Source organism: Laccaria bicolor, genomic scaffold (genome assembly GCF_000143565.1).
Source record: "Laccaria bicolor S238N-H82 LACBIscaffold_6 genomic scaffold, whole genome shotgun sequence".
In the NCBI taxonomy this organism is placed as follows: Eukaryota; Fungi; Basidiomycota; class Agaricomycetes; order Agaricales; family Hydnangiaceae; genus Laccaria; species Laccaria bicolor.
In genome coordinates this window covers 240486-259127 of record NW_001889877.1, presented here as the reverse complement: position 1 = coordinate 259127, position 18642 = coordinate 240486, and the positions used below count along the sequence as shown (strand labels likewise).

At 49.0% G+C, this 18642-nt stretch overlaps 8 protein-coding genes across 8 annotated transcripts; 5 read left to right on the top strand and 3 right to left on the bottom strand.

Moving 5' to 3' along the window:
* Nucleotides 1-728: 728 nt before the first annotated feature.
* On the bottom strand, nt 729-4626 carry LACBIDRAFT_232702 (uncharacterized protein; the record flags this gene model as incomplete). Its single annotated transcript, XM_001877977.1, has 2 exons — nt 729-781; nt 4461-4626. Coding segments are annotated over 2 exons (219 nt in total), but the record flags the coding sequence as incomplete, so codon positions are not given.
* A 728-nt stretch (nt 4627-5354) lies between these two features.
* On the bottom strand, nt 5355-6159 carry LACBIDRAFT_189432 (uncharacterized protein). Its single transcript, XM_001877976.1, has 5 exons — nt 6153-6159; nt 5895-6102; nt 5762-5840; nt 5538-5710; nt 5355-5479 (listed from the first exon to the last, which is right to left on the bottom strand). The coding sequence occupies exons 2-5, from the start codon at nt 5995-5997 to the stop codon at nt 5421-5423; spliced, it is 414 nt and encodes a 137-aa protein (XP_001878011.1). The 5' UTR covers nt 5998-6102; nt 6153-6159; the 3' UTR covers nt 5355-5420.
* Nucleotides 6160-7780: 1621 nt separating this feature from the next.
* On the top strand, nt 7781-9484 carry LACBIDRAFT_315398 (uncharacterized protein; the record flags this gene model as incomplete). Its single annotated transcript, XM_001878339.1, has 4 exons — nt 7781-8062; nt 8111-8501; nt 8559-8595; nt 8644-9484. The coding sequence occupies 4 exons, from the start codon at nt 7781-7783 to the stop codon at nt 9482-9484; spliced, it is 1551 nt and encodes a 516-aa protein (XP_001878374.1).
* Nucleotides 9485-9552: 68 nt separating this feature from the next.
* LACBIDRAFT_293254 (uncharacterized protein) lies at nt 9553-10892 on the bottom strand. Its single transcript, XM_001877975.1, has 3 exons — nt 10114-10892; nt 9885-10058; nt 9553-9823 (listed from the first exon to the last, which is right to left on the bottom strand). The coding sequence occupies exons 1-3, from the start codon at nt 10882-10884 to the stop codon at nt 9692-9694; spliced, it is 1077 nt and encodes a 358-aa protein (XP_001878010.1). The 5' UTR covers nt 10885-10892; the 3' UTR covers nt 9553-9691.
* Nucleotides 10893-11277: 385 nt separating this feature from the next.
* LACBIDRAFT_324560 (uncharacterized protein) lies at nt 11278-13066 on the top strand (the record flags this gene model as incomplete). The annotated part of the gene is made up of 9 exons (XM_001878338.1): nt 11278-11304; nt 11384-11619; nt 11772-11823; nt 11873-12076; nt 12139-12222; nt 12279-12359; nt 12410-12736; nt 12800-12940; nt 13031-13066. 9 exons carry the CDS (start codon nt 11278-11280, stop codon nt 13064-13066), a joined length of 1188 nt encoding a protein of 395 aa, XP_001878373.1.
* A 1390-nt stretch (nt 13067-14456) lies between these two features.
* LACBIDRAFT_233034 (uncharacterized protein) lies at nt 14457-16793 on the top strand (the record flags this gene model as incomplete). Its single annotated transcript, XM_001878337.1, has 7 exons — nt 14457-14602; nt 14702-14817; nt 14870-15153; nt 15207-15507; nt 15568-16262; nt 16464-16604; nt 16662-16793. Coding segments are annotated over 7 exons (1815 nt in total), but the record flags the coding sequence as incomplete, so codon positions are not given.
* Nucleotides 16794-16867: 74 nt separating this feature from the next.
* LACBIDRAFT_315394 (uncharacterized protein) lies at nt 16868-17052 on the top strand (the record flags this gene model as incomplete). The annotated part of the gene is made up of 1 exon (XM_001878336.1): nt 16868-17052. One exon carries the CDS (start codon nt 16868-16870, stop codon nt 17036-17038), a length of 171 nt encoding a protein of 56 aa, XP_001878371.1. The 3' UTR covers nt 17039-17052.
* A 315-nt stretch (nt 17053-17367) lies between these two features.
* LACBIDRAFT_293252 (uncharacterized protein) lies at nt 17368-18376 on the top strand (the record flags this gene model as incomplete). The annotated part of the gene is made up of 3 exons (XM_001878335.1): nt 17368-17503; nt 17573-17941; nt 18007-18376. 3 exons carry the CDS (start codon nt 17368-17370, stop codon nt 18312-18314), a joined length of 813 nt encoding a protein of 270 aa, XP_001878370.1. The 3' UTR covers nt 18315-18376.
* Between the last annotated feature and the right edge of the window lie 266 nt (nt 18377-18642).

Genomic DNA, 18642 nt, shown 5'->3' with positions numbered 1-18642 from the left:
GTTACCTCTCGCGCCGTTACTCCCGATGAAGATTACGACAAGACGCTTCCGAAGAAATATTACATCGATGCCTGTATCATTTCAACCATCCTCGCCCGGGCATTTGCAACCCAGCCACTTTATTTCAGAGATTCACTCTGGCGCGAGGTTGAGGACGTGCTCGTCAAATCGTTGTTCTCAGGTCCAGAACAGGAACCTGGCGTATTCGTCGCTCTATCCGCTCTCTTGCTAGGGGCAGGCAGCGAAATCAGAGAGTACTTAGGCGCCGAAAGGGGTAAGCGAGGTAAAGGGAAGGCCTGGTTGTGGTACGACGACGTTCGGACGCAGAAGGACGCAGAGTGGGGATGGGAAGACATCATTGAAGCTCTTCTTGAAGTGCCCGAAGAAGAGCTGTCCACCAACCTACCCGACTACGTTGAAGCTACCTTGGCTCTGGCCAAGGTTCACGTAGGTCATGGTGATGGTGAAATTCCCAGCTGGGATAGCGATAAACTAGCTCAAGAAGCCTTCAACTGGCTTTGAAATTGATCAGAGAGGTGTCGGAAACTGGTTCGTCTCTCGGATCGTCAACATTTAGTCGTTATCAGTACTTGTCCGTCTTTCCGCATTTTTTTGGGTACTAATCGAAACCTTACTATCACATCAGTCTGGCAAAAATCCTGTTTCCGAATCTTTATAAACCGTGTATATTCCCCTACAGGGGACCCAGAATATGTATTTTATGACAACTACTTGCACTTTACAAAGTTATTGCCCCCGGCTCCAGTATGTGTCATGCAACCTAATTTATGACTCAATTAGCCTCACCTGCTTGCTAGGTAAAAATTCGACGCACCACAGAATTTCTTATCTTCCCCCTCGAGGTAAACGACGCGATCGGCTCCGGGAGGACTTTCACCATCCCAAGGTTTTTTAGATTTTTTAAGGGGGTACTCGACCAAAGTTCCCTCCTTGCAACCCTTGAAATTCAACTTCTCTCTATTTCCAAATCTGTGCGGATAGGCTCTACCAATGTCACCATGAGTATCTTCCCAAGTACTAATCCAGCGAGACTTACCTAGAGGATGTAGTTGGGGTCTTATTTTTAGAATATCCTTTGTTGATTGCACCGACGATTTCAGAATTGTTATACGAGGTCCCTGTCATCTAAAATAAGAGCTGGTGGCAGGAAGTGAATAGGCGTCATTTACCTGCGCAGTTGCAAGTATGAGCAGCGCTAGCGGCTACGAGGATGGCTGTGAAAAGGATGGACAGTAGCTTCATCTCCAAGAGCATAAAAAATTGGTGGGGAAAATTTCTTAGGTTTGCTCTATTTTTATGGACAGGCGCTTAATACATACCTATACTTTTTTGACAATCATCAATTCACAGCGCTAGGAGCTGTTTCGGTTCCAAAGATTTTATCAGAAGTACGAATTACCCTGCAACTTTCCTTTATGGTTTACGAAACTAACAATTTGCTTTATATGTCTTAATTTTTTTTACAACTAAGACGACATCAGGAAAACTACACGTCCACTTATGTCACTTATGTCACTTTGACAAGTGGCCAAGTGATGAAAGTGAACTCAAGTGGCCAAAGGAAACTCACTTGGCTAAGTAGGTTGCTGCCTTGGCCAAGTGATTCCTCTTGATGCAAGTGAAGACTCAAGTGGGTAAGTCATATGTCAAGTTGATCTCAAAAGTGACCAAGTGACGAAATAGCAGTCTCAAACTGTTCCCGATTTCACACAGAATGGTATATTTAGTAAGGTAAAAGAGTATATTAAATGGTACCAATGTCTACCTACAATGTAGCAGCTCAAGGAACCTCTGAAATGCGTAGAAAGCCAAACATCCTGCAACCCAACATCCCACCCTTCAGGCTCGCTCATGGAGAAACCAAAACGACCCGTTTCGCTCGTTCACGGTGCCAATGCCTATCCCCTCGATGCGCGAATTGTCTTCGCGACAATTTGTTGATAGAATCGATGTGCTGGCGCCCCAGTTGTCCTCCGAGAATTTTGCTTCTTCCTTACGATCCGGAATGCCGGCAGTAGAGACCCCCGTGATCCAGAACTTGAACGCGCGCTCAGCCTGCACGAAAATAAGATCACGCAGAAGGGAAGGGAAGAGGAGACATACCCAAATGTCGAATATATAGGCACGGCGAAAACGGCGATGGGATTGCCGCCACCTCCATCTAGTGCGAATGAGCTCGGAATTTGGGCACGGTGAAGACGGCAGTGGGAGTCTCCATATGAGCATGGCGGAAGATGGTGTAGATGTAGTCGAGGTACCTGGGTAGGGTAAAGTCATGAGGAGGGGACAGGCGGGGAAGAAGGGAACAAACCAGATTGTTTTTGGCTCGGTGGGGATCTCCATATGAGCGTGGCGGAAGGCGGTGTAGACGTAGTCGAGGAGGTGGTACCTGGGTAGGGTGAAGTTGTGAAAGGGGACAGGCGGGGAGGGGAGAAGGGAACAGACCAGATGTCCAAGGTGTTCTTTCCATCGCATTCTCCGCTGTATCCCAACATCAACTTCCTCCCCTCTAGAAGTACAAGAAAACCATCCTGCACTCGCGAAGGTCGAGCGTGTGATGGCTCAGGTTCGTCATCATGTTCTGTGAGACCGTTAATATGTTTTGCATTTGTCTGTAAGTTAGGATATGCATGTTAGCTTGCCCTATCGAAATACAAAGCGAAGAGGAGATAAAGGGAGGAAAGACGTACCCAAAACGTCCTGCTGGACAGCGGACTCAGTCCTGCACCAGCAAATGTCGAGCGCGTGATGACTACGGTTCGTTTTCCATGTCGGCGAGCGAGCAGGCACAAACTGCAGTGGGATTTGGCCAAGATTTGGCGAGGGCAGGTTGGACACCGCTCAGTTATGATGAACGTTGAAAAGAAAAACCGATGGTGAAAATTTTAACATCGTCACATGTCGTCGGACTTCGAATGGACTTAAGAATAATTTCTAAGTAGCGTGTTTGAGCATCCCGATGGCTTTTGTGAGTGCTGGGCACTTAAGTACTTATGACTTACTGACGTGAGTGGCTTGAATTGGGCTTGAATCCCCACTTGGACTCACTTCGAGTTTGAAAGAAAGTTGTGGCTGTAACATCAAGTGCCGAAGTGATTCAAGTGAGATCACAAGCGATGTAAGCCCAACAAGTGAAGTGTAGTTTTCCTGATGGACGTTCTACCAACAGTACGTGATTGGAAGAAGTGGAAGTTTTTTTTAGAATCTAGGGGGTTAGCGCTGTCTTTTTTTTTTTTTTTCATTCCAGACGTCTATCTTTTTTTCCCAATCGCCACCCAGTGCGACTACTTATATTGATAGTACAGACGTACTCACGGCGTACTACCACGGCGGCATGAGATCTCATCTGCATACTATGTAGGATACCCATAGTGACCCTTAGACTCGGAGCTGAGCGTAGGAAATAAATTGGCATCACTTATTCCCACAAGCGCAAGGGTGAGTAGCCTCAGGATCGGTTGAGACCGCTAAGAAGACGGGCGCGAGCCTGAGGAAGATAGAAAACAACTTGACTTTCAATCAGTCGACAGCGCCAGAAGTTGGTCCTATTTAAAATTTTGCGTCGACCTCTGAGTCAGAAGTAGTTTTGAGATGGAAAATCTTATAAAGAACAGTCACTCAAAAAGTCCGTGTTGTGTTACAATATACCAGCATATTCATAACGTTATGACAATAAAGGCTAGTGGTTGGCGCACAATACAAACCCGTTTGGGGTTTTAGCTCCAGTATGTGTCATGCAACCTGAGATTTTCTCCCGTTAGTTACGTTGATCAATAGGGGAGTTCACGGTAGCCAATTTTGATTCATTTTTGATCTCATTTTTGATTTCATTTTCCAGAAAAATGAGCTGAAAAATGGAGCTAGAAAAGAGATGGAAAACGACTCAAAAACAGCATTTTTCAAAAACAGGATGCGTGTCCGTTTTTGACGTGTTTCTATTTTTCATTCATTTTTCATCCATTTTTTGTCTTCGGCTGTCAAGTCGCCGAAGGGCGTTTCGGCGTTGTCCGTCCTCTTTGTTGTTGCCCCATACGGCAATCACCTGATTCTATTTACCATACACACTACAGAACGAGCAAAGAAATTAAGATAAAATACCTTAAATAGACTGAAGACCAACCAATTGACACTCAAAGAAGAATTGCAGCTGACAGATAGTATTGGAGAAGCGATAAGATAAGGCGGGGTCTGCAACAAGATGCGGAGTTCAAGGCTGCCGGGGTGCCGGAAAACGTGCAGTTCCATTTTTCACTCGTTTTTGATCTCATTTTTCAAAATTTCAAGGGGGTCGGGTTCACAGTAACCATTTTTCGGTTCATTTTTCAGTTCATTTTTGACGTTCTATGTCTACAAAAACGAACGAAGGATGGATCAAAAATGGATCAAAAATGGCTACCGTGAGCACCCCTAATATATCCTTCAGCAAAAATTGAACGTACCACAGAACGTCTTTTGTGGCCCCTGAAGGTAAACGACGCGATCGGCTCCGGGGCTTCCACTACCAGAAAAAGGTGCTCCACTCTTGAGGGGGTACTCGATGTAAGTTCCACCTGTGCACCAGGGGAAAACCAACTTCTCGCGATTGTTAAAATTGTGCGGATAGCCTCTATCAATGCCACTGAGAGTGTCGTCGCCAAATGTATGCAGTTTAATCTTACCGAGGGGACGTTGGGTTAGAATTCACAGAGTATCCCTTGTTGACTGACGCCACGATTTCCTTATTATTGTAGGATGCCTCTGTCCCAAAGAATTTTGTGAGAATCAAACGCGGGGGACAAGCAGGGAACGAATAAATGTTACTTACTTCCACATACACAGGAATGTGCACTGGGCGCCTCAGAACCAGCTGAGACGGCTACAACAATAGCTGCGAGGAGGATGGAAAGTAGCTTCATCTAGAACCTAGAAAGCTCCTGTTGAATGGGGGAATTTGCTGGGACTCCCTCTCCCTTTTTATAGAGAGGGAGGATGGCCAACATGAGTAAATTCGCTTTCTTAGTCCTTATGATCATTGTCAGTCAAGAGCAGTGCAAGTAAGTAGTCGTTTCGGCTCACTAGTTTCGGTTCCACAAAATGATGAAGTATCTCCAAAGTGTCGGTACAGCTTAGGATCTTGCCCTTGATCTGACGTTATAACACTAGAAAGTCGATTAATGTCATTTTTCACAACCTTTCGCCGTTGGTTCTCTCGTACATGGAGGCTAGAAGAAAGAGTGCGCGCCGTTTTCGTGACGAGAGCGCCCTGTCACAGTGTATAGTTCCTTTTTAGGCAATATCAAGGCGTTCACCCAGGTTCAATATTTTATGCTCAGTTACTCTTTGAACTTTTTTATTTATACAATACATCTCGATAAAAATCGTTGGTGTGCATACAGGAATTTATTGGGAATTTAGAAAGGTTACGAATTTTTGCAAAGCACAAATCCGTTACCCGACGCCCCGGTGTGTGTGATGCACCCTGAACGGTAACGAGTATCTATCAACCAAACATAGACAAGACTGCATGCGTTACTTACCGCAGAACGTCTTCGCTGACCCAGTTTGATAGATGACGCGGTCGGCACCAGGCGCGTTCCCAGGAGTGTAGGCAGGCAAAGTCTTGAGAGGGAATTCGACATAATTCCCACCGGAACACCAAGGGAACGAAAAGTTCTCGGGACTGTTATGGAATCCATGGGGATACGCCCCTCTATTCCAAAGCTTAGCACTGAAACGGGTGATATTCACAACTTAAACTCACGAGGACGTTGTCGGGTTCGGATTGGTCGTATATCCTTTGTTAACGGCGCCCACAATGTCTGCGTTGGTGAACGATTTCGCTGTAGTTCGAAGGCTGATAAGAAACAGAGTGAAGGAATATAGGGTGTGCTTACTGCCGCAGACACACGAATGCGTTGCGAGCGCCTCAATCTCGATAGGGCTGCAACTAACGAGCGCCGCTGTCAGAGCAACTATTACCGAGGTGAGGAGTTTCATGTTGGGCCAGAGGTGGGTAGGCGTCGAAGCTAGGTCCTTCTTATACCCCCGCACCAATTGCGAGGGTTGTCAGGGGTTGTCACATGGGGGATGCCACCAAACAACCTATGTGGAAGGAAAGAAGTTGCCATCTGCATAAAGAACGGATTTGGTACCTGGCGATCGGCCGTAAGATATTTAGAATAACATGCAGGTGGAACCTCAACTTGCGGTGGTCCTCAAGCCCGTAATATGCACCTCGCAAGTTCCATATGTAATCGGATGACCAATGGAAGGAGTGTGTCTTTCAATTTCGTGCGCACTCGAGGTCGTAGAATGGCGTACAAGACAGGAGAATGGGGTAGTTGTCGTGACCACCAAAGTACGTGTGGACAGCATAAGTATGGGCCAGCATTGAGAAGGATGTCGCCAAGCAACAGGCTTGAGCGCATGCATCGATGTTTTCTCAGAGAGCATCTGACACGCCACGCCCACGTTCGTCAATTGCTCAGCCACATCGCAGCCATCAACGCTCAGCGCTCAATAATGGCTTCCTGCTCATTCGAAATAATAATGCAGCGTTCAGTACTCCGGCAATCGTAGATGAGGGTACATAGAGAGTAAAATTTAGCCAAGGTGCTTTGTCTGAATCACGTGATGCTACAATAAGTGTTTGTCACTGTGACGTTACACAGACATGTCACATCAGTCACAGTTCTGCTCATTCAGCGCTCGCGGCTCCACTACTCACTTTAACAAAACCCTTTGGCGCTCCGAGCCATCGTTGCTTCTGAAGAGAAGATAAAGGAAGGCTGCCCAACAATCTTGTTCATGAGCGGTGGACAAGCGGTGGAGAAAGCTGTTTAAGAGGACGCACCAGACACACGCCATGAATAGCGCTGCAGTATCATATATGTGCGCACTTTGGGGTACCGTTTTTTCCACAAGATTACCCTTTCGCCGGTCTACAATAACTTATGAGCGAGTCCGAGGGTTTGGACTCAGTTGCTAATTCCGATACTCAGAAACCTGAAAGACACTCCATTTTTTGCAGGTGCAGTGGCGCCAATATTCACTACGTGCCGTTTCGGCTAAGTACCTTAGCGCTTGCTTCAATTGTTGAAGTTGCCTGGAAACTGATGCTTCTATCGTGTCTCACTCCGGTCTCACTCACCAAAGGCGAGTAGCTTTGATAGCTCAGTTTCCGCCGAACCTAATCCACAACGGTCAACTGGCGTGAATGGACTTCCTTCTTCTGACTTTTGAGGGAGTTCCTTTCCGATGACAAGGCCTCGTGTGCCGAGTCGGGCTAAAGGGACAACCGGGAATGATACAGCACATGTCGAAACCTGCTTCAACCGGGAGCCCCGCGTGCCATAGTTATGAGCCGGAATAGGTTCTACTGGCAAATTACTAAGTGAGCCCTGTTACCTTTCGACCGTCTATATGCCCTCATGGCTGCTCCGCACTCCGTCTAGCAGGTTCACGATCATAAACCTTTTCGCAATGGATATAAACCTCCTAGCTAAATTCCATCGTCAATTGATACAGACTGAGCTAGATCGGGAGAACCTGTGTCTGTGTGCACAACTTCTACGGTGTCTTCGATCTTGACAATAGGCATGTCCAAATGTGTGCATTATCGCGATTGAACCATCGAACACTTATAAAACCATCAACAAACCGTAGTATTCCCCAAGAGCTGGCCTCTCACCCCCTGAATTGTCCTCTGGAGCTGGTTTTCCGGTTTCAATCAAGTTTGCCGTGCAAATTACAACTTCATCAGCCCATAAATTATCGCCTCATGCAAATCATCAAGACCCTTATCCTTATCTCGCTCTTCTATAATTCGTGCGTGCAGGCATCCCCTGCTCCGAGAAAGAGAAAAACTCCTGGTCCTAACGCTCCTCTTACTCCTGGGTCCGCTGCTCCTCCACTTCAACTCCCCGTTCCTCCTCTTGAACCACCTGCGCCTCCTAATCAGCCGTCTTCTTCTACTTCGGGCGCTTCTCCTCCTGTTCGCGTTCCTCCCCTCGAGCATGGAGAGTTTGTTAAAGCACGAGTAAAGGCCGTTGACAAGACAGCCGTAAGACCAAATAATTTGCACAACCATATCTTGCTGACAATTTTGCAGTCTAACAAGGAGAAAAGCTATACGCACCCTGGTGTAGTCGTCGGGGGGCCTGACTCGGCTGATACATACAAAGTCGCCATGATGTCCAAAAATCTCCCCGGTAATCCCAAACAGGAGCCCATCAGCAAATACCAGCCTGGCACCAGCATGTATGGCTCGGTTTCACTTGAAAAGCCAGCAGAACTACCAGGACACGTGCTTGAAAGATGGAAGGAGAACCCCGACAACTCGAAGGGTGCGTCAAAGGGCGATGCGTCAAAAGGCGCAGGGTCAAGCAAAGGGAAAGGCGAAGGGTCAAGCAAAGGGCCAAAGGGCAAACAGCCTGAACTTAAGCTACAGCCAAAGCTGACAGCAGAGCAAGTCAAACAACTGCAGACAGATATCGGTGTGGGTACGTTTTCTAACTTTGTTTTGGTTCATTCATTCGCTCAAATTTAAATATGGCAAGATGCTTGTCTTGTCGGCCAAAGTTTGTCGCGGCGTGGGTACGTGAATGTGATTGAAGATTATTCTCAGAGCTGAAATAATCTTAGTTGTGTTCCGGGCAAAGCCACTGCTAAGAAAGGGGGGATGAAAGTGTCTGCGACGAGAGGAGGGTCGAAGGGGCCCGCTCAGCTACAAAAAGCAACCCCGAAGGGCGGAGGAGTGAAGCCGAAGGGTCAGACTGCGAAGAAAGGGGGGGCGAAGCCGGCTGTGAAGAAAACAGGTCCTCAGAAGACAGTCGGAGCGAAGAAATCCGCTCGGAAGCCTATTGCGAAACCAAAGGTTCAGGCTGTGAAGACAGGGGGGGCGAAGCCAGCTGTGAAGAAATCGGGTCCTAGAAACGCAGCAACCAGAAAGCCTGTTCAAAATTCTGCTGCGAAATCGAAGGTTCAGGCTGTTAAGAAAGGCGGGGCTAAGCCGGTGGCTCAGAGACCAGGTCTTCAGAACGCAGGAGCGAAGAAGTCCCCTCAAAAGTCAACTACGATACCGAAGGGTCAGTCTGTGAAGAAAGGTGCTCAGAAACCAGCGCCTAAGAACGCGGCAGCCAAGAAACCCATTCCGAAGTTAACGGCAAGGCCCCAGGCTCAAAAACCAGTACCCAAGAACGCGGCAGTCAAGAAACCCGCTCAGAAGTCAACGACGAAGGCTCAGGCTCAGAAACCAACGGCCAAGAACACAGCGGTCAAGAAACCCTCGCAGAAGCCACCAGCCAAACCCCAGGCGCAGAAACCAGCTCCCAAGAACGCAGCAGCGAAGAAACCCGTTCAAAAGTCTCAGCCTAAACCCCCCGTTGCGAAGCCTAATGGAGGAGCGAAGCCGCCAGCGCAGAAACAAGCCCCAAAACCTGCACCTGTGAAGCCTGCGGCGAAAGCTGCTCCGCGCAAACACTAAGGTTGGCTTTGTTCGCTTGATATATTCTATTGTTAACTCGTACTAATTCATAGTTTCAGGAAGGGAAGGATCGGGGACGTTGGTGTTTTACAATGATTTAACGTGTCGTAGCTCGGTCAATTCTGATCACAGCATGGTCTATGCATAAGAAGATATGGGAGTAATATAAATTGGGATAGTGTATCCTATCAGTGAAATTGAAGTGTACTAGCGCAATTCGGTGGCGAAGACTGAGACCCACTCGTCTCCGTGACAGTTGAGGCCCATGAGACGAATGATACGAGGGCGAACGTACTGCAAGCTCCATGGATCACTGCCAGAAGGGATCTTTGGCGGAGGCTAGGTTCATCAATAATTAGTTAGAACGCGGGATGGAAGTTTTCTGGGTGATTGGACTTACAACATAGGGGTCGCCGACCTTCCTCTCTTTAGAGTAACCTGCTTGCCTCTGAAGGCCAATATAATGGTCCCACAAGCATTCCGAAACTTGTTTTGCAAGTTCTCCCCGACTCAGAGATCGGCCGTCAGGATGATATTTCGCAATTTCCTGCGTAACTGCACCAAGATTCGGCAGCTAATGAATGGGTATCACAAATTCGAACTCGAGAGAGGGTCAGGACTGGACTCACCTGATGTAAGATCATCATGGTCGCCTTCCGAGGGCCTGGAGTAAACATAAGGTCGTCATGATAACAGAGAATATTGGTCTCTTCGGTATTTGTAAGGTTACCAATCAAAGGGGGCAAGCCGCTGCGCATGAGGAAACCGATGCTTAGGGCCGCCGTTGCGCCTTGATACCTTGGGCTGCGTGGTGCATAAAGAAATTGGCAAGGGCTTGCGTATTTGCCATTGTTTCCGGCTTGGGGGTGCTCGAAGGTAAACTTCGCTCCAGCAGGTTTCAACGGCCAGATGGAGGGCCTCATAACTTGGAGGTTGAGACAGTGCGGAATAGGACCGTCCCGGGACGTAAAGCGCATGACGAGGTTAGTCGATCTATCAGCCGTCTCGAAGCTGTAGAGGCGAGGATCAACAGAAACGGCGTATGGCTTGATAGGCCTATCCGACCTGCCGAAGTAGTCGTCATCTTCGTCGTTGTACCATCGGAACCGGTTCGATTCCCAGACGTAGCGAAGAATATCCTCTAGAACAGGATCTCCATTTTCACGGAAAACGATGGAGTATACTTTTGGGATGTATGTCGCTTTTTCCAAGTCAGGAGGTAGATAGAAACTGGCTGGTTGAATCTTTCTGGACTGGCTTGGGGCAGGTTCCGCAGGCCGAGACGAAATATTAAAAACAGGAGTTTCGAAGGGAGTGGATGGTGGGGGCGGTACGAAAGCTTTAGTAGTATTGAACAGAGACGGGCCCTGCCTTGGTGGTTGTCCGGGATTAGAGCGCATTGTGAGAGTGGTGGTTGAGGTGTGTGAGGGAGCTCGCTCTCTTCCTTCATCGCTTTATAGAATTCAAGAGTGGCTTCTGTGGCCTCCGGTTTCCAAAAGGGCCTTTCAGATGAATGGCCACCATTTGCAAAGGACAATGGGGGTGTCGGATCCAGTGGCCAGTGGCTCGAATTGGTGACTCGCTTTGTCAAATTGTGGCCTCATTATAATTCAGGACACGAGGTAAGAGTTCCGAGGGTTAATTGGTGGCCTACAACGCGGTGAGACTCTGCACATACGAGGTATTACGAGCACGCAGAGCGCAGAGCCTTCAACTCGCCAGCCTCCAGAGGTGAGCGTAAAAAAATATCAACTTTGGAGCGAGGCCACGTTTTGTCGGCTATCCGCGTCACAATGAGCTCGGACCATGGTGGTTCGAAAGTGATGCATATGCAGATGGTCAATTGTTTGTTGTTCTCTAGACTCTGGTTGACAAGCTGGCAACCTATGAGTACTTTAGGTTGATATTGATGATGTTGAAGTTAAGGGAAGAAACCGCCAAGCATTCGGCGCTTGTTTGGCGCAGATTTTCCCAGGGCTGTTTCTTACTTCCGTCATCTCCGTTTACCATCCTTCTGTGAATAATCCGGTTTATCCACCACTTTACGGGGAACGCAGCGCTCTTAGCAATGAGCCCAAAAATACAGGAGCACTTACCAAAACTCCGTGCTCACTAGCTTTCGTCGATCGTGATCCGTAAGGTTCACAGGGAACCTGCTTCAGCACAACACGTTTCGACCTTCGGGTGCCGGTGAACGTGAACTCCAGGATCCTCGCGTGGCAATAGGTATGTTCTGAACCTAGTCATCCCGTTATCAGTTACAATGTGACTCACAACGCCATGCCAGGACAATGTGTCTTGTCTGGATCGGCAAACTACAAGGGCCCGCCCCATCCATGGTGACTGTGCCTTGTCCAACGAAAATTCCATATATTTCGCGGTGACTAGGACCTTGGTCTTATCTTCCGTACCACCATTTACGATTCACCTCAAACCCAGCCTGCGATGTATCATCAGTATTACATGCCGGATTCGTACGAATCGGCGGATACATACTACGACTACACATCCCCGCAGTTGACCCAGCCTGACTTTGACCAACTTCTGCAACAGGCGTCTACGATTGCTGATGCATATCTCCCCCAGCAACAGGTATGTCAGCGGCCTCGCTTTTATCGTGTGCTTTTCACGCAATCTGATGGTGATTGCGCTAGTTGTACCATCCTACTTCCGTTCAACCAGGCTTGCTCGTCAATCACTCAGACGATCGGTTGAAACGCACCGAAGGCTCCTCAACCGTACATCTCTCGCTTTCCACGAGGTCTTATCCTGATAACTTTTACCTTGTTATCAGAACACCCAATCCAACTTCGCCCCTCCTGCGGAAAGTTATCAGGCGTCAACAAGCACACCGAGTTCGGGTTCTCGCAGTCGAGTACGTTGTTCCGCGCCTCACACCTTCCCCATCTCACCATACACGTCTAGTACAAGCGTAGCTGCGAAGACTGGGGTCTCCTCGCGCCAAATACAACGCACAGGCTTTCATGCGACGTCTTGCCCACCCCTCAGTCCATTTTGGACGGGACCTACCATAAGGCTCTTGATCAGCTGCACGATCAAGATGTAGTGGTTTATCTACCACGCAGACCGGAATGGTCTGGCAAACCGTCGGTCCCGAGTATACTGTTCAGCGTCAAGGGGAAGCCTGGTCCTTACTTGAGGGACATATGTAGAGGGAGAGTTGAGATTGATGGTGCATACGATGCTGTGTTTAGTCACTATGGGTTCAAGCAAACGAATATCAGGATTGATGTGAGTGGATAATGTTCTTGCGTCAGCTTCATATACTTATGTTCATTGGGTGATTTGTTTTAGTGGCCTGGCGTTGAGTTGGATGCCGAGACTATTCCGTGCTTTATGCAAGGAGAAGGCACTCCTGTTCATCGCGCGTGGGTGTGTCAGGCGGTAGCTGGCTGTGTGACGGACTTGATGATGCAAGGAAGTTGTGGACGCCTGGTAAGTCTGGAACCTCCAGCTGGTCACTTGATACTCGGCTCACTCTTCCCCTTGACGTTTTGAGAGGTACGGTCCACAATATATTAACAGAGGTACAAAGCCGTGGAACCTGCGACGCATGGATAGTCGTAAGGTTCGGCTGATGGCGATTAACTACTATAAGAAAGTTTGGGTTCCTGTGCTTGCCGTCGATGCTTAATCTTCGACTCAAGGGATTGCTTGCCGCCGTAATAGGGTGGTGTATTACCTAGCAGTACAACTTGCAAGCGCGACTCAAATTTTCATCTTGTGTTTGGCGTCGACGCGTTGATCACGTGGTCCCGAATGACTCGGTGGCTTTTCCTCGAACTCGCATTTCCCACCATGATCATCGTTTCCTTATCTTCTTCGAGCCACCACTTCTCCGTTTTGTGCCACATGTGTCTCCTACAACAATTTCCGCCGGACTACACGTCGAGGAGAAACTTTGTGACACCTGAGATCGCTTGCCGGTGAAATCCCATTAGAGTGAATGTGAGGGCTAAGACAGACGGTCGCTACGGACAATGAGAGAATATTATCGGAGTAGGAGTGTGCGTATATACAAGGTTTGTCCACTAACTTGTCGTCGTCCTAGCATTCTATTCTTCTTCAACGCTTTATCATCGATTAGGTGAATCAACTGCAATTCAATACTACGCTGGGCATTTCCAGAACGCGCATATATGCGCGAGATCTCGGCTCTCTTTGACCTCCACCCTGCGTCGAGACTGACTCTCAGATCCCTCCGTACACACTCACCGTGCGTTAGCGTTTATTGCTACCGAAATTCAGTAGATACTGACACCCATTCTTTCGCGCAACGTAAATTTCGCAGTCTAATATCCGTCTGAAAGTATAGCTCCCATCCATCTCACCAATTTGTTAGGACTTTTCATATAGCTTGCTGGTCTGTTGGCATGTTTGAAGAGCATCGCATGCGCGACATTTTGACAATGGGCAGTCAGGAAGCCCAGGAAAAATTGTGAATTTTTCACAATCGAAGTTCTCAAGGTAAATTTTTACGATCCTCTCAATTCGATGCACATTGAAGAAATAGCTTGTCGGGATCACATGTCTCGGAGGCAGCTCGGAGGTTGAGAGCCGTTTGTGGCTGTGTAAAGCTTGCCCTAAACATTGTTGTATGCTTGATTTGGCAAGCTGCATCTGCCTGATTTCACTTTTCTTTCGACTTGACCGTTCCTCTCGCCTTTCCGTTCCCCTTCGAAGCATTAACTTGCTTCAGCCATTCAGCCCTCCCCGAGCCTTGCATTTTGAGCCTACTCGCTTTTCAAGATGGCATCCCAAATCACTCAGCAGTACGCATGTTAGTACTCGAATTTTTTTGCCGCACGTGCCCGCCGAGAAAACACTTCGTCTGCTCAGCGTTTGGCGCTGTAGCGCTGGCTGAAGGCAGTCAGAAGCAATGTGTTTTTGTTCCCAGAGGCTTTCTTGAACTGCCGTCGTCAACCGCAGTGATCTGACCTGTCTTTTTCTCGCAGTCCGTGCACAAAAGTCCCTAGGCCTCGTCAGCGGGACACCAGATTACATCCCGGTCGCTGGATTTGAATCGCCAGAGGTTCCAGCACGGACATACAACTACAGCGCGGATGGACGGCTGTACGCGTACGCTTTGCCTACCTCGTAAGTTGTCCGCCCCACCTCCTCGTGTCCGTCCCTGTGACAGATGGCACGATTGTATCCCACTTATCGGATCGTTCTTACTAACCCCGATTTTTATAGGGTGAAGATTTTCCAGGCGGAAGGTGCGCAGCTTCTTCAAGAGCTCCAGCTGCCCAACATCGTAGAGGTCAACTTTTCTCCGCGCGGCACATACATCTCCACCTGGGAACGACCCGGTACGTTGATTAGTCTTACAACCCTTTACAACCTGGCTTATGCGAGCAACAGTTAAACTCGAGGACGGATCACAACACAAAAATCTACGGGTCTTCTCTGTGTCAACTGGAGAGGAACTCATCTCTTTTACTCAAAAGTCACAAGAAGGGTGGGATCTTCAATACACCATATCCGAGTCACATGCCATTCGTCTCGTCTCGGGCGAAATACAGGTGTATCGTCCTGCTGAGTGGTCCAAGGGAATTATAGACAAGCTGAAGGTAGAGGGTGCATCGAGTGTCTCCTTGAGCCCGGGGCTCAATCCTTCGGTGGCTGTTTTCGTTGCGGAGAAGAAGGTGCGTCACGATTCCCTCACTTTTTAAAAGTTTTTTCTCATGTCGTCTCATAGGGCGCGCCTGCAAGCATCAAGATTTACGGTCTTCTCTCCCTCAACAGCAATCCTACCTGCCAAAAGACGTTCTTTAAAGCTGATCGGGGACAGATCAAATGGAACACTCTGGGAACACAAGTCCTCCTCCTCACGCAGACCGAAGTCGACAACTCGAACAAAAGTTACTACGGCGAGACCGGCATGTATCTACTCAGTGCCGCCGGTAACTTTGACTGCAGAGTCACTTTGGACAAGGAGGGTCCTATTCACGACTTTGCTTGGAGCCCAAATTCGAAAGAGTTTGGAGTTGTGTATGGATGTGGGTTTTCAGTTTTATGAACACTGCCTACAGGACACTGAGCACTTTTTAAACGAACAGACATGCCCGCCAAAACTATGCTATTCGACCAGCGTGTGCGAACACTGTACGACTTTGGCGCCTCCCCGCACAACTTCATCTCTTTCAATCCGCAAGGCCGGCTCCTCGCGCTCGCAGGCTTTGGCAACCTTGCTGGAAAAATAGACATTTTCGACAGGCGCAACTTTAGTAAGGTGTGCACGATCGATGCGCCCAACACCTCCTTCTGCGAATGGTCGCCGGACGGCCGTTCCCTCCTCACTGCGACCTTGTCTCCTCGCCTGCGCGTCGATAACGGTATCAAGATCTGGCACTGCTCCGGCCCTCTCATGCACATCCAGTCGACGGAGGAGCTGTACCAAGTATCGTGGCGCCCAACCGCTGTGGAAGCGGTACCCCAGTTTGGGCAGAACGTCCCCCCTGCGCCTGCTCCGAGCGAGAGTGTAAAGTCGTTTGCTGCTGTGCAGAAACCGACTCCCTCGAAGCCCGCTGGTGCGTACCGACCTCCCGGTGCCAGGGGCCTAGCGACGCCATCGATCTTCAAACGGGAAGACGAGGGTGGTGCACCTCGTATGCCGACACATGGCGCTGCTACTCCGCCGAGGGCGTATAACCGTAGCCCAGGATCGATCCCTGGTGCTCCTGGGTACGGGCAGGCAACCAATGGGAATGGAGCGCCCCACTATCAACAACACCAGCAGGGCGGGAGGAGGAATGTGCCTGGTGCAGCTTCGCCGCACGCTGGGAGCCCTGGGCCTGAGGGGAAGGGTAACAAGAAGAAGAAGGGTGGGAAGAGGGAGGAGGGTGAGAATGGGAGAGGGTCGTTGGAGATCCAGGTGAATGGGCTCGAGAATGGGCAGGGGCAGGGGCGCGGTGGACCCAACCAGTCCCATGGCCAGGGGAGGGGTGGTGGAAAGAAAACGAACGGGGCTGGTGCTGGTCCGCCTGTACCTGCTGCTCCCCCTGTCGTTGAGGCGGAGACGCCGACGACGCCGGGTGTAGGTCTGGATAGCGCGCTTGACCCCGTTGCGAAGAAGATTAGGAACTTGAATAAGAAGGTATGTTGTTCGCTTTCTTTTCTGTGTCATCATGCCCTTCTGATGATTGATATTCAGCTCAAGGCTATTGATGAGTTGAAGGAGAAAGCGAAGAGAGGGGAGAGGCTCGAAGCTACGCAGCTCAAGAAGATTGAGGGCGAGGCTGATATTCGGAAAGAGCTTGAGAATTTGGGGGGATCGTTCCCTTAGTTCTCTTCTGAATCTTCCTTCCTCTCAGGACTTCTATACGCCGCATATCATCATTTAGTTTTGTTTGGGCTTTTATGTTCTCGTTCCGCTGGGTTGTAGTTGTAGGTCGTTGGATCGATATATTACGTAAACACGATTTAGAGGACGATGATGGTGCGCGATTCTTTGAAGGTGTTTCTCCAATGTTTCTCTGCGCTCTTATGTCCTCGAACCTCGAACGACAAAGGTGCTCAATGATAACTTGAGAGCTGGGACTTGGTTTAATTTGGTGACAATTCAATCGAATACTTACATTATTGCTTACAAGGCACTTCCGTTGCAAAGGGATCAAGGTTGGATCAAGTTTCAGCGATAAACATCAGCGGCATAGGTGAACGTTTGTCATATTTTGAGGTTGGCATGGGAGCTTACGCATCCCTCCGGCCGAACGCGCAGTGGCAGGCAATGGCTGACACGTATGTCCTTGCAACTGAACGCGTACCTTCAGGCGTTCCTCGTATAAAACCGTCAAGGCGGATATGCTTGTCATCCAATCACTCCTTCCAACTTCAAGTTGTATCTTTTCTTGCTTATGATGAACGGCCACGAGAAAACGCGTTCAGACGCTTGCAAGGTTCTGCAGAACGGGACGAAAATTCGCGTACGGCCCTATAGGAAGAAAGACACCGATAGGATTCGCAGCCTCTACAAGTTTACTATGACTGAGGCGCGTAAGTATACTCTTTAACTTCAAGTTGGTATTTAAGGGCACCTCCGCTGACACCTCCCTCCCGTTCTAGGTGGCTCACCGCACAAAGTTATTCTCCGTTCGCAGTTCACCACAACGTCCGCCTTCGTCATGTACGCGCTATTCGTAGCGGGGCTTGTTCTTTCCTTGGACCCAGCGACTCAAAAGCTCGGTGCGATACTTTGCTTGTTGCTCGTGATGGTGTTTGTGGGTTCCCGGCTGTTCATGCACTACATGTTCTCGCACTACGTCCGCAAGATCTATGGTGGCGATCTGGCGAATATTAGTGACGTTTATGGGATGAAGCCGGCCGCGGAGGATGAGGAAGACCTTGTGTCTACGGGTCCTTATGGATTTTGGGTTGCTGAGGCGTTTTCGGAGGAAAGTGATTATTGTGAGATCGTTGGGTACGTCGGATTAAGTGAGTCTTTCGATTTTGAATCAGAATTTTCTCTTTCATTGGTTGACCATCTGTTTGTCTGACAGACTTCAATACGAATAAAGGACCAGGGTCTGGGAAAGATCACACCACATCTGAAGTCCGTCGAATGGTCGTCTCGGACACTCATCGAAGACTGGGCATCGGAGCTGCCCTTCTGCATACCGTCATCGCTCATGCGAAGGAGCAGGGACTGTCGTCCGTGTTCCTTACCACGACGTGTTTCCAGATCCCTGCGATGCGGATGTATGAGAAGCTGGGATTCGTGGTACAGTGGAAGAAGTTCCCCATGTGGTTCATCCCGACGTTTAGTTTCTGGGTCGTGGAGATGAAGTTGGACCTGACGAAGGTGTAGGCTGGATGTCGCGGTGGCCAATGTTGATACCCCCTTGTTAATCGCATTTGCTTTGCCTTGATCGTTTCCTCTTCTGACCAACGCGTAGGGTTTCTCAGGATCCTCAAGTATCAATCAATTATTAAAGTCGGTTGATGTCACGATTGAGTACCTTGCGAGATACATAACATCACGATTACTTCAAAAACAACCGCGAATTGGTTCTGACAAAGCTCACTAAGCTTGCTTACGTCTGTCATCTGATGCGCAAAAATTTCCCGGAAAACATCGACCGGCCGCGGGTTCTCCCTCGAGTCGTCGACCATGTGGATTGGTAAAAAACTTCCAT

Excerpts from the sequence above, each read along its gene's own strand:
- LACBIDRAFT_293254 (XM_001877975.1), bottom strand. The coding sequence starts at position 10,884 with ATGCGCTCTAATCCCGGACAACCACCAAGGCAGGGCCCGTCTCTGTTC. Across the intron at positions 10,059-10,113 it reads CCATGATGATCTTACATCAG|CTGCCGAATCTTGGTGCAGT; the intron begins GTGAGTCCAGTC and ends CCCATTCATTAG. Across the intron at positions 9,824-9,884 it reads AGGTCGGCGACCCCTATGTT|CCTCCGCCAAAGATCCCTTC; the intron begins GTAAGTCCAATC and ends TGATGAACCTAG.
- LACBIDRAFT_189432 (XM_001877976.1), bottom strand. The coding sequence starts at position 5,997 with ATGAAACTCCTCACCTCGGTAATAGTTGCTCTGACAGCGGCGCTCGTT. Across the intron at positions 5,841-5,894 it reads GCATTCGTGTGTCTGCGGCA|CGAAATCGTTCACCAACGCA; the intron begins GTAAGCACACCC and ends TTCGAACTACAG. Across the intron at positions 5,711-5,761 it reads CCGAACCCGACAACGTCCTC|AGGGGCGTATCCCCATGGAT; the intron begins GTGAGTTTAAGT and ends GCTTTGGAATAG.